General features: G+C 47.4%; 1 protein-coding gene and 1 long non-coding RNA gene across 5 annotated transcripts in view; one reads left to right on the forward strand and one right to left on the reverse strand.

Moving 5' to 3' along the window:
• Positions 1–836: 836 nt before the first annotated feature.
• LOC106694520 lies at positions 837–9,970 on the reverse strand. 3 transcript variants are annotated; one of them, XR_002826470.1, is made up of 4 exons: positions 9,878–9,970; positions 7,969–8,124; positions 3,037–3,403; positions 837–1,299 (listed from the first exon to the last, which is right to left on the reverse strand). It is a non-coding gene; the product is annotated as an uncharacterized LOC106694520 (long non-coding RNA). The 3 variants fall into 3 exon arrangements; XR_002826469.1 differs by having other exon boundaries at positions 837–1,311; XR_002826468.1 differs by lacking the exon at positions 837–1,299 and having other exon boundaries at positions 1,350–3,403.
• A 37-nt stretch (positions 9,971–10,007) lies between these two features.
• The window catches only part of DPH5 (diphthamide biosynthesis 5), a 19,130-nt gene continuing 16,624 nt past the window's right edge, over positions 10,008–12,513 (forward strand). For both annotated transcript variants that reach the window (XM_014446040.2, XM_006103632.3), the window contains exons 1-2: positions 10,008–10,141; positions 10,375–10,533. In XM_014446040.2, coding sequence (XP_014301526.1) covers positions 10,399–10,533 — 135 coding nt within the window. In that variant the 5' untranslated portion in view covers positions 10,008–10,141; positions 10,375–10,398. The remainder of the gene's footprint in view (positions 10,142–10,374; positions 10,534–12,513) is intronic.

Genomic DNA, 12,513 nt, shown 5'->3' on the forward strand with positions numbered 1-12,513 from the left:
TGAACACGGATCTGGACTATCAACACAATTTACGTTTTGCAAAGCTTTAGTTCCAGCGGCCAGGCTTGTTTTCCGATGGTCTCTGACTGCTGGATAAAGAATGTGGGTGCCCCTTTTTCCAGGTTCCTGTAAGGTAGCCTTTAAATCTTGGAATTTCCCCAGTGATAGGTCTATTATTTGGGAACCTCCCAAATCTGTAAGCAGCTAAGAAGTGAGGGTAGCCCTGGGGATTCCCAGGCTTGCAGCGGTGTGTGAAATGAGGGCGGTTTTGTGGAGGACGGGGCCCTTCACCTTTGAAGTTGGGCGTAACTTGAGGCAGCTAGTGTCAGGTCTGCAGCTAGTGTCAGGTCTCCTGTATTCACTGCCACTTGTTTGCCTGACCTACTTTCTCTTATCTCAAAGCTCTTTGATTCAACAGTTGTGACTATTTTGAGAGGAAACCTATTTTGCATTATAACATCTGTGTAAAAAGCATTGTAATTGTGGATAACAGTAATTATTTGTGAAGAACTCAGATACCAGACACATTTTTATCCAACAAACTTTTATTAAGTATGTTGCACAGGTACATTCTAGTCGACAGGACACAAAGATAAGACATAGTTCTTGCCGTCAGGGAGCTTCCAGTCTAGGGAAGACTCGGACCAACATGGACAGTAGAAATGCTTGGTGCCATGGAATGAACAGGAAACAGGAAGAATGTCCCTGCCAGGTAAGTGGATGAGGAAGAGAAGCAGGGCCTGGAAGAAGTGACATTGGACTGAAGTGTGAGAGCTGAGCAGGGAGCACCCAGGAGGAAGGGGCACGCTCGGGAGAGGTGGTGTGGAGGTTGGGGGTGGGGGGCGGGGGGGTGGCTCAGTCCCGACTGCAGGTAAGTGGCACACAGCAGAGGTCAGAGTTGCAGTTAGAGAAACACCGGCCAGAACACCAAAGGCCTTATACACACGATGAGAAGTCTGGATTCTATGTTCAAGGTGCTGGGAAGCACTAAGGATTTCAAGCTAATAAAGTGTTTTAGAAAAAAATATTTAGAGCAGTGTTACAATAGATTATATGTCCCCGGAGCCTGGAATGAGTTTTAGGAAGTTATGAGGTAATTCTGGAGGAAAACAGGAGGCCTTGGAATGAGGAATTAGAACCAAGCGACATATGCACCTGAGGGGTCGGCACCAGCGAGGCTGAGGGCTCGGTGCGGCTGTGCGCTCCCCACTGCAGGCGACCGGGGAAGAAAGCATGTCTGGTGGGAAGAGGTTCAGTTCTTAGTGGAACACTAAGTGCAGCAGACCTGTGGTTCAATAGCTGGGTTGGCAGCTCAGGAAAGAAATTGCAAGTGAAAATACAGACAGGAATGCCATGAATTCAAAAAAATTTTATTAGAAAGTACGTATGAGGTTAAAAACAGAGGCAGGCCCTTCTAGGTAAAGGGTTGTAAAACCACAAAGATTCATTCCATTAAAAATCAAATCTAAAATGTTTAAAAACTTAAGATAACAAACAGGGTCCTGAGGCCGATTCCGGCCCCTAACAGCAGTCCTCCTATGTCACAGCTGTGGGGCTCTGTCAGCTTCTGAACTCTCAGGTGGAGCAAGAACAGCCAGGTGACTTTTAAAGTAGCAAAACTGAGCATCGCTCTTGAATTTCTGCTTGTCTCTCCACTGTATAAATTTGCTATTCCTGATCTTTTGGGGGACCACCTTGTTTATATGCAACAGTTCCTGTGCTTCCTCTTACAGGAGCTGGGTGGCGGGGTATAGCTCAGGCCACAGGTACTGAAGCTTCAAGAGTGGAGAACATTGACTTAAAAATCAGATATAAAAAGGAGACGATCCCCTGGAAGGACCTCAATCCTAATGGTACAACCAGTGGGACGGTATCAGGATTCATAAAAGCCTTCAGGCACCGAGGTTCCAGGACACTGATCTCCTAGGAACACTTCTTCAGGGGCCACGGGTAGGTTATTGCCAAGTGCAGTTGACTTGACCCTGGCCAGGTACAGAGAGGGGCTGCACGGTTCATACACTGGTTGTTCTCCACAGCAAGTCCAAACCAGAGAAAAAAGGAGGTGCAGCCCCCCTAACAGCAGAAAACTCTTCATCTGGCCAGAGCTCCAGACAACATCCATTCAGAGAACAGGAAGTTAGGAAACCATAAGTTTAACAGTGACCGTGGAGCCACGGGAGTGGATAAGCCCTCCTAGGCTCTCATTGAGTTGTACTGGAAACAGTCAGATGGGGCAAAACTCAGAGGAAGGGGGTGCTGACCATTGAGTCGGGTACACTCTAATATGCAGAAGGGAAAAGCCAGCAGGGAGGAGTAGGCAGAACTATGGAAGAGGCTATAGATGAGACACGTTCTCTGTGAAAGAGGGAGAAGAGATGCACTGCAATCCAGAGAAAGGTAAGGAGTCATGCTCATCACACAAGATGAGGAACCCTGTATTCCTGGAAAAAAACCACATCGGTAGGGGGAGACTAGAGACAACAATGAAGTTCAACTCCAAGGTAGACTATTCCCAGGGACAAAAGCAAACCAAGAATATCAGGTAACATGAGATTCAAGCAGGAGCACAGCAGGTGAACAAGGGTCACTGGGCCACCACGTCCAGCTGAGCAGGTCGTATGGCGTCCATGTGAGTGGCACTTCCTGCGGCCGTGCAGTGCACAATCGGTTCACTGCACTCCGTCACCCTGACAGATCCCACAGGGGAGGACCTAGCTTTTTTGGGCTCTTGCTTTGCAGAAGGGATGAGACCTTCGGTATAAATATCAAAACTGAAAATATAGACTGCAATAGAGGGATGAGCCTAGAAGGACTGAGAGCTGGCCAAATGTATCCACATATCACACGGAACTTTTCCCGGTAGTAAGGAATGGCAGTCAGACTATAGCCCAGCCAGTGCCTTTAATGCATAGAGAGACCATATGAAAACATCAGCCCAGGAAGCAGGGCTCAGAAGGATTCCATTAGTGAGTGTGCTGGGTGGAAGATCGACATTTCCCTATGTCTTCCCAGAGTCTAGTAATTATACTCACTTACCTATTTGGATGTAATGCTCATCAAGTATCTTCAAACTGGCAGCTAAGAGAAGGAATGCCCTAAGTAGAATACTCATTCTTTGTCTCTCCCCAAACACCAGTACAGCTGACAAAATGGCAGCCAGCTCTGTGTCTCAGAAACCGGTAGACGTAGTTAGGATCAGTCCACACTCAGAAACATGTCTGGGCAGCCTGAAGGATCCTGTCAGCACGTCTGTAGGCTGAAGTCCATCCGCAAGGCTGGCCATCTGCACCGAGTTAGGATCCCTGGACAACACCCTACCAACAGTCCCCCCAAAACCACGACACACATCAACTGTGGTTATCTGGGGCCCGTCAAGCATCCAGAAAGAGGTTCCATGTGTTACCTGGATATTATAAAAAGAGCAGAATTAGACCAAGCTATTAGAGCAGTGTCGAGCATATCAACCTCATTCCCCTCTTCCCGCTGTGCAGCTGGTGCGTGTGTACAGCAGGCGTCACTATGGTCAGGTCACCCCAGGGAGCGCAGCCATGAATGCTGCATTCCCCTCTCGGTGTCATCTCTAGAGGGTGGAGATGGTAACTTGTGCTTCTCCCTGGTCCCGAGAGAACAGAACACACTGCTCTATGCATGACACTCGAAAAATGTTTTTTTGTACTGAAAGGCACGGTAAGGGCCAGTTAGTTATTATAGGGCTTCAAATTAGTTGTGCAAGGATTTAGGCTAAATCTCTGCAAGTGGTGAACACTCCCGAATGCGCAAGAATCTCTCAAAAATGTGATCCTCATGAAAAAAAGGAAGTCTAGCTCTCAGGAGGCTTTGGGAGAGGGATGTAAAAGTACTGCCAACGACTCGCAGAAATGAGTAATAATCTCAACTCTCTCCATGCCTCGCTAGTCATGTGTCCAGCTGGTTACAACAGGGAAGAAAAATCCCACATCTCCTTTCAGTTTTGTAGGAATTTCACCCTGAAGTGGAGTTTACATTCACAGCAATTAAATGTTAGCACAGCCCTGGAAAGACTAAGTGAGACATGTCTAGGATCCATTTCTTTGTGGTTTTATGCGTGATTACATTGAATGCAGATTACTGTTAACTTGATCTGAATTTATTTTCCTGACATCTGACATAAACTTCTAAGAGTAAGAAATATCAGGTTTTAATCAATCCCTGTGCTCCCCTCCAATTTAACTGTGTTCATGGTCATGCACATTGATTTATACAGTCAACGCATCTCAACTCGATTTCGAACATTCCAGACTGAGTGTCATCTCACGCATGATCACTGATCGTGTTCGCAATCACCTCCCTGGCCTCGCCTCTCCCCTCAAGTCCACTAAGTGCATCCCAACTGGACGGCTCTTGTTAGGCCGCACGTTCACCAAGTCGTTCTACACTCATTCACGTGGTACCTGTTATGAGCAAAGCACGAACGCAGGTGTACAGAGACCATGCAGACACACAAAACACGGCCCTCTGCCTTAAAATCTAGTCTAACTAGAGAAATAACATGCAAGACTAATAAGATATTACAGGGAATCAAAAGAGCAAGGGAAGAAACTGCAGCTTAGGTAAGGTGGGAGGGCACCCCAGACAAGGGGCTCCTAAGTTAGCATTTAAAGGGTAAGATTCCTGTGGGATAAAGCAGGGAAGGAGCGGCCCAGGAAGAGACACAGCACCTAGCAACGAGTGGCTGTGAAAATCAAGACAAACTGACCAGACAAACTGACCAGAAGCAAGATGCAACGCAGACGATACCAAATAATGGAAGACAGGCGAGGATCTTTGCACATGCTGCCAGAGAAGACCACCCTTTGAAAGCGCCATTTCAGCATGCGATGGTCTGGCATGAACCATTCGTTTAAAGCAGAAATAAATAAATAAATAAATATCAAGTAGCACGCGGTTCAGAGTAGCTATTCAAGCAGGAGCACACCCGGTGAACAAATCACTGGGCCACCACGTCCAGCTGAGCAGGTCGTCTGGCGTCCACGTGATGGCACTTCCTGAGACTGTACAGTGCACAACCCGTTCAACTGCACTCAGTGCCCCTGACAGTTCCCACAGGGAGGGACCTAGCTTTCTGAGGGTCTTGTTTGCAAAAGGGTACTCAAAAGGGACCAAGGGCAAGAAATCAAGTCTCTCAGCAGACTACAACCAGTTGCCTGGTCCAACCTCTTGAAATAATACGGGAGAAAAATGCAGGTACAAGGCAAGGCACTCTATTACTGAGAAACACCGGGAGGCCAGACAGGGGCCCAGACCACAGGTAAGTGATGCGAGTATCAAGATTAGTATGATTCTATTAGTAACTTCTATGTAAGAATTCTTACAGATTCTTGAAGTGTTACCTGAAACTAATGTAGTTTTGTAATAAAGAAAATAAAAAGAATTTTTACAGCTTCTTTAAGAATTGAATTAGTCCCAGAGTCTCACACCACCATGTCCCCAAACCCCAACTACTGATGGAGTTTAACTGGCCATAGGACAAAATTATTAGAAACTAAAACATGTCATCACATCATTATTTAATAAAAAATGTTTATTTTCAAAATTTTAATTATTTATTTTTGAAAACATATTAATACCAGTTACTGCTTCCTTTCATTACACATAACATTTCAGCTGCATTATAACTATTAAAAGCTTTAAGCTTTAGCCTGGAAATCCAGGTTTTCTGAGCACCAAATATTCTACTTGCAAATTCACTTTTTTGAGTGGGTGGGTGAGGGGGGGGTGTCCTAAAGTGCAATTTTACTTAATACACAGAAATCGTGTAGAACCAACTGGCCAGAGGAAAATCTTTGTTTGGTAGTAATATCAGCAGGCCTTTTGACATACTTTACTTATATCATCACATTTAATCCTCACGAAAACCCTAAAGACAGTAATATCTATAAAGGAAACTGACATTTAATGAATGATTTCTAAGTACAAGATACTTTTCAAAGCTGTTCAAATGTGTAGTATTACCCCATTCAATCCACATGATAGCCCGATGAGGGAAGTACCTTTATTATCTGACTTTTGCACGCAACAAATACAATTGAGAACTCGGGGACTTTCCTAAGGTTACACTGCTAATAAGAGGAGTCTGATTTCAAGGGTTCACACCACTTGACTCCAAAGCCCAGGCAGGCTCCAGACCACAGCTTTCCCCTGTTCCTGCAGTTGGTGTACATGGAATAAGCAACACTGTTTACACTACTGTCAGAATTTTGTCAAGTATTGTTTAGTGAATGACCAAAGACCAGCAATAGCCAGAAGCAAAGGTATGATTAAAATACAGTAGATTCTCTATGGGTCGGGATCCAAATAAGTCACTATTTTCAAAAGACTTAATGAGCTCTGATGGTGAGTTGTTTTAAAATGCTGAAAAGAAACACTGTCACTCAAAGTTACAACAGAGAATATTGCTGCAAAACAAACAGAAAACCAAATAAACAAAGTAAAATGCAAGGAAATGAGGTTAGGGTGAATCATATCCCAGGCCTGCCTAGGTTTTAGAAAATGTGAAACTGAATCCACTCCAAGTAAATGAAGTCTGTGGAAATCCTGCAATTTGATATTGACAAGGGTTTAATTGTAGTTGAAAAGATTCTAGATATACATGGGGGAGGGGAAGAAAAACAGTCTATAAGTATCGGAAGTGACCATATGGCTAAATCTGAATAACTCAAGATCGACACAGCTTATTACCTATTAGCACACACTTTTAATAACGACAACTTATGTGGTCTTAAAATTTTATATATTGTTTTGCTAATCTCCATGCTGAAAGGATTCTAGAATTGCTTATTTTCAAATCACAATCTGCTCAAGGAAGGTAGAGGAGGAGGGGGAAGAAGAGACTTACTGGGGTTTAGACCATGAAATAAAGCAAAGGCCCGCAAAGAGCCCAGGTTGATTACTGATCTAGTCTTTCCATTCTAATCCACTTCTTCCAGACGGAGGTTTCTGAATCCTACAGTGAGCGTGGTTTAGAACTCATCCAGATTAAAGCATTCATCTCAGAACAGCAAAATGGTCCCAACTCACATAGTTACTGGCAACAGAGCTAGAAAGAGGGGGCACCCTGACTCTTTAGGCACACACAGTTCCTGTGCGCACACACAAGGCCCGTTTACAGAGAGCACCTTATTGGAAATGCGGGTACTCACGAGCACAGACTCACTACTTAAAGGACACTGTGGTGGGGAGATAAACACTTTTGCCTTAAAAATATTTTTTTAATTACTTAGACAAATTAGATATGAGGTGATGAACACCACTGATCATTAGGGAACTGCAAATTACAAGCCCAATGACATACCACTACACACCCACTAGTATTCAAAGCACTCACACACAGCACTAGGTATTGGCAAAGATATGGAGAAACTGGAACTCTCACTAGCAGTTAGTGGGAATGTAAGTTGCACATTTGGAAAACTGTTCACACTATTTACCAGACTAGAAACACATGCATCCTATAACCTAGCAATTAAATTCCTGGGTATATGTTCCAACAGAAATGAGTGCTATGTCCAACAGAAGATATAACAATGTTCATATCAGATTTATTCATATGGACCCGAAACTAAACATCTTAAACATCCATGAAAAATAAGAAGAGAAATAAATAAACATGATACATGCATATAATGGAATACTATTCAGCAAGAAAAAAGAATGAAGTTCTGCTATATAAAACAACATGATGAATCTCACAGAAATAAAGTTGAGCCAAAGAAGCCAGATATGAAAGAGTACATTGTATTATAATTCCATTTATAAGAATAAAGTAATTTATGGTACTAAAGGTAAGATAACGGTTACCTCGGGGAGGGGAAGGCATGTACGGGAGGACACAGGGGAGTCTTCTGTGACGCTGGGAATGGGCTGTATTTTGATCTAGGAGGTGGGTACATGGCTGTACACATATGCAAAAATTTGTCAAACTGTACTTACGATTTTGTGGACTTTGCTATACACAAGCTACGGCCCATTCCATGGTATCGTCTGCTCCATGTCCTTTCTTGTCGAGGAACTTTGTTCTTTTTCATTGTTGTCCATCTAGTATCATATTGTATGAATACAATTTTCCTTCTTATTGGTGTGGAGCATCTATATAAAAAGTGTAAAAATTTAATTTTTTTTTAATCCCAAATGCACATCTCATCCGCTCACTGGTAGACTGCTTACTAAAATACTAAGAAATAAACTCCACTTGCAACATTACTTTAACGTGGCCACCTTCTACTTTAAGCATGAACAAATTGCTGGGTCCACATTTATTTGTTGCCAACCAAGGTTACTGCCCAAAACTCAATGGCAGAGTGATAGGAATGAAAGTTTTTCTCAAAACCAATGTATCAGAGTAGAATCATGTTTGCTTAAAATGACCCTTTGTGAACCAATAAAACACTGTATTTAGAGGATTGGTCTATGATGAGTGAACCTACATTATTTCATAGAACTTTTGTGAATGGGAAAAAGAATGAGAACCAACCCCGGTGGGATAAAGGAGGCTCACTGTCATATCATAGCCTGGTGGACACCAGATAACTGTAAAATTCCAAACTCCATCTCTCCGTCCGCCACTATTACCAACTGCCTGGCGCCGTGCTGAGCCCTTTCTGTGTATCCTCCCAATAACGCCTCGGGGATGGTCCCATCCCCTCTACTGCATAGGCGCGGTGACTTCAGTCGGCCTAAATAAGGTCACAAATGCCTCCTCCTAGGTTCTCTCCTGGAAGTTATAAAACTTTTAGGAGGTTTCTCCATTGACATCTTCCATGCCTTTGAAATCAATCTTTGTTTATGGTGTGAGGGATGGATCCGCAGGAGAATGGGTGGAATCGCTCGTTAAAAGTGTGTAAGAGCAGCCCGGCCGGCGTGGCTCAGCGGTTGGGGGTGGACCTATGAACCAGGAGGTCGCGGTGGGATTCCTGGTCGGACTCCCGGTCAGGCACGTGGCGGGTTGTGGGCTCGATCCCCAGTGGGGGGCGTGCAGGAGGCCGCTGACCCATCATTCTCTCATCATTGATGTTTCTCTCTCTCTCTACCTCTCCTGCCCTCTCTGACATCAATAAAATAAATAAAATAAAAGTGTGTAAGTGCAAAGGGTGGGTGGAACCCAGGAAAAAAGTCAAGGCATGGCGGGGAAGCGGCGGGAGAATTCTGAATAGTCAACACCAGGCCCTCAGATCAGCAATCGGTCTGGGATGACGCCACCAGCGACCGAGGGCATTTACGGTAAACAGGACCCCTCCGCCCGCGGAGCCACGTCGGAGCCTCGGGAGGAATTCCCCCGTGGAAGCACCGGGGAGGCCGAAGTCCCCTCGGGCAGGAGGGGTTGGGCTGCCCGACGCCCAGGGCGACCCAGGCCGGTGCCGCCACGCCCCTGGGACTCTCCGAATCGGGTCAGGGGACAAACCCGAGAAAATCAGACCCGCGACCCGCCGGGGGGTGCCCAGCGGAACCCTCAGCGGGGAAGCGGGCGGCCCAGGGGGGTGCCGAACGGAACCCTCAGCGGGGAGGCGGGCGGCCGGGGGTGCCGAGCGGAACCCTCAGCGGGGAGGCGGGCGGCCGAGGGTGCCCAGCGGAACCCTCAGCGGGGAGGCGGGAGGCCCGGGGTGCCCAGCAGACCCCCAGCGGGGAGACAGGCGGCTGAACGACAACAGAACAAAACGGCGGGAAAGGAACTGTGCGTAACCCCGGGCAAAGGCGGGAGTCCCTCCCCTCCCTCCTCCCCTCTCCCCCTCCATCGTGTCCGGAGGAGCAGGGCTCCCCCATGTACCCGCTGCTCCGACAGGGATGCGGAACCACTGGTCTCGTCCCTCCCCAGAAGCCTCGCTGGGGTCCCGGGCGGACTAACCTCCGCGTCCCGGCCGCGGGCGGGTCACCTCAGCTCCAGCCGGGCCCTGACCTGCTGACCCGACCTCCCGCCCCGCTCACGGGCGCGGAAGCCGGCGCGCTGTCGTAAAGTGCCGTGAACGCGCCGGCGCTTGGCGGCTCCGCAGGTGAAGCGTGCGGCGTGGGTCCCGGCTGGGCGCGAACCCACCCCTGGCTGCTGCTCCCGCGGAAAGGCTGCAGGGAGCGAGTTGGGGAGCACCCGGCCCGACGCCGACGCTCTCGCCGGGTGAGGGTCTGCTGCTGGTCGGGGAGCAGGAGAGGCAGCGGGTGGGGCTGCTCAGGAACAGTGATTCCCACCCGATCCTTGTTGAGGAGGCGGGGCGTCAGGTGCCACAGCCTCACCCCGGGGCCCGCGGGGCCGCCAGGTGCCGTGTTGGTTTCCCTCTTCGTGCGCATCGCTAGACGTCGGGTGTCCTCGGGGTAGCTGACACCTGTCTCTCTTGTCCATCTGTCCTGCAGGCTCCCTCCCCCCTGGGCTTTGACATGCTGTACCTGGTCGGCTTGGGCCTGGGAGACGCCAAGGACATCACGGTCAAGGGCCTGGAAGTGGTGAGGCGCTGCAGCCGCGTGTACCTGGAAGCCTACACCTCGGTGCTGACCGTAGGCAAGGAAGCCCTGGTAGGTGCCAGCCTGCGGGGAAGGTTGCTGCCCCGCAGCCCATTGCATCACCGCACCGAGCGGAACCGGCTCCCTAAGGATGTGGGGAGAGTGGGATTGTGCACCAGTCAAGTGGCCTGGAAATGAAACGTTTTGTCGGACTTTGCACGTCTGATTTTGTGGCTTTCTCCAGTAAACAGGAAGGGAAGGTTATTTTCACTCCTGGGGAGGGTTCTCAGAATCCCTCATTTCAGGAGATCGCCAAGAAATCCTTTCTGAGTGGTGGGCGAATGAGGGGCCGATCCAGCCTTCATGGGTTGGTTACGTATTCAGAAACCAGGCGGAGAGCCTCCCCCGCCAAGGATGTCCATAGGGAATGGTGATTGCCTTTCCGCCTGTGTCCATCCAGAGAGGTCTTCTTACCTTTACATAGCCAGCTCCCATCCCAGGAAGGCTTGTACCCAAACACCTGTGGGTGTTGAGCGGTCCTGGTGTACAGCTGGCCATCATTAAGGGCTCGTTGAATTTTGGAGGAGGGAGTAAGTTCAGGTTCATCGTCAAACTCCAAGTGCAATGTAAATGAAGATGCAAAGGTCAATGAGCAGGTTATCGGAGGAAGGAGGGAATTTTACAACTGTCCAGTCTAGCAAGTCTTCCAAACAAAAAGGTGCCCTACAGAGTTTCAGGTCTTCTATCCTCTCAGAGCCACAGCCTCACAGGCAGCATTATTTCTCTATTCTCTAGTATTCAAGGTTAAGCTAGAGATGGAGAATCTGATTTTGGTGTATACATCTTGAATTTCTTTAGGCAATTTCTGTGGATAAATATATGCCTTTGGTATAATGTACCTGTGTGCATGATACAGAGACGTAGACTATGATGTTTGTCTGCAAGTGGCTCATGATATATCTGTATTTTACCCAGGAAGACATAAATAATAATGGACGATTTAAGGAGTAGTGCATGATGGCAGTGGGAGGGGGAAACTGTAAAATTATATTGCTGGGAAAAACTCACATCATCTTATCTAAGTCCACATTCTTGCTTTTGCCAACTAGGTAGGAGAAGCTGTCTCATGTTAAATAACTAACTAGTTGTTCATTACAATTGGAGTAGATCAGTGGTTCTCAACCTTCTGGCCCTTTAAATACAGTTCCTCATGTTGTGACCCAACCATAAAATTATTTTCGTTGCTACTTCATAACTGTAATGTTGCTACTGTTATGAATCGTAATGTAAATATCTGATATGCAGGATGGTCTTAGGCGACCCCTGTGAAAGGGTCGTTTGACCGTCAAAGGAGTCGCAACCCACAGGTTGAGAACCGCTGGAGTAGATGTTGCTTTGTGCTTGATGGTCAGGGCAGACTACGGAATAGTGGGATTTGAGCTTTGTTTCAAAACAATGCACTCCTGGTCTTTTTGTTTTGTTTTTAGTCACATTTACCTCATGGTCCAGATAGAAAATGGTCGTATTTCTGCAGCTCTGCAGGGTCCGTGGAGGAAGCTGTGCCTCCGTCCTCCTGGCCGAAGGGCACTAACTTCGGGGCCCCAGCTCCCTGCACAGAGCGGAGCTCACGGAACCCCGCCCGGCCGTGCCCGTTTGGCGCCTGTGAAGCTGTGCAGTCAGCTGAGGTTCTGAGCCCCAGGCAGGCATGCAGCTTCCCTGTGCTCTTCTTATCTGTAAAGGGATAAAAAATAGGGCCACCCCTACTGTGGTAAAGATTCAATGCACTTCTGCACTACAGACGTTTTCAGAACAGTGCCTGCCCGCAGAGTGAGCCCAATGTACCAGAAATTAATGATTACACATATTGTAGATAAGATTTAATAAGAGGATGAACAAGAGCATTTCTTGCTGAAGAAAATATAATTGTGAGCCAGAGCGCGTGGGGAGAAAAAACCCGGGGTTTCCCCTTATATGTGTTTTGGGGAAAAAAAAAAATCTATCTTCCCTCTCCTCCCGGTGTCTTTGTTCCCTCTCTTCCTTCATAACCCTCTT

Source organism: Myotis lucifugus, unplaced genomic scaffold, assembly GCF_000147115.1.
Source record: "Myotis lucifugus unplaced genomic scaffold, Myoluc2.0 scaffold_497, whole genome shotgun sequence".
Classification (NCBI taxonomy): domain Eukaryota; kingdom Metazoa; phylum Chordata; class Mammalia; order Chiroptera; family Vespertilionidae; genus Myotis; species Myotis lucifugus.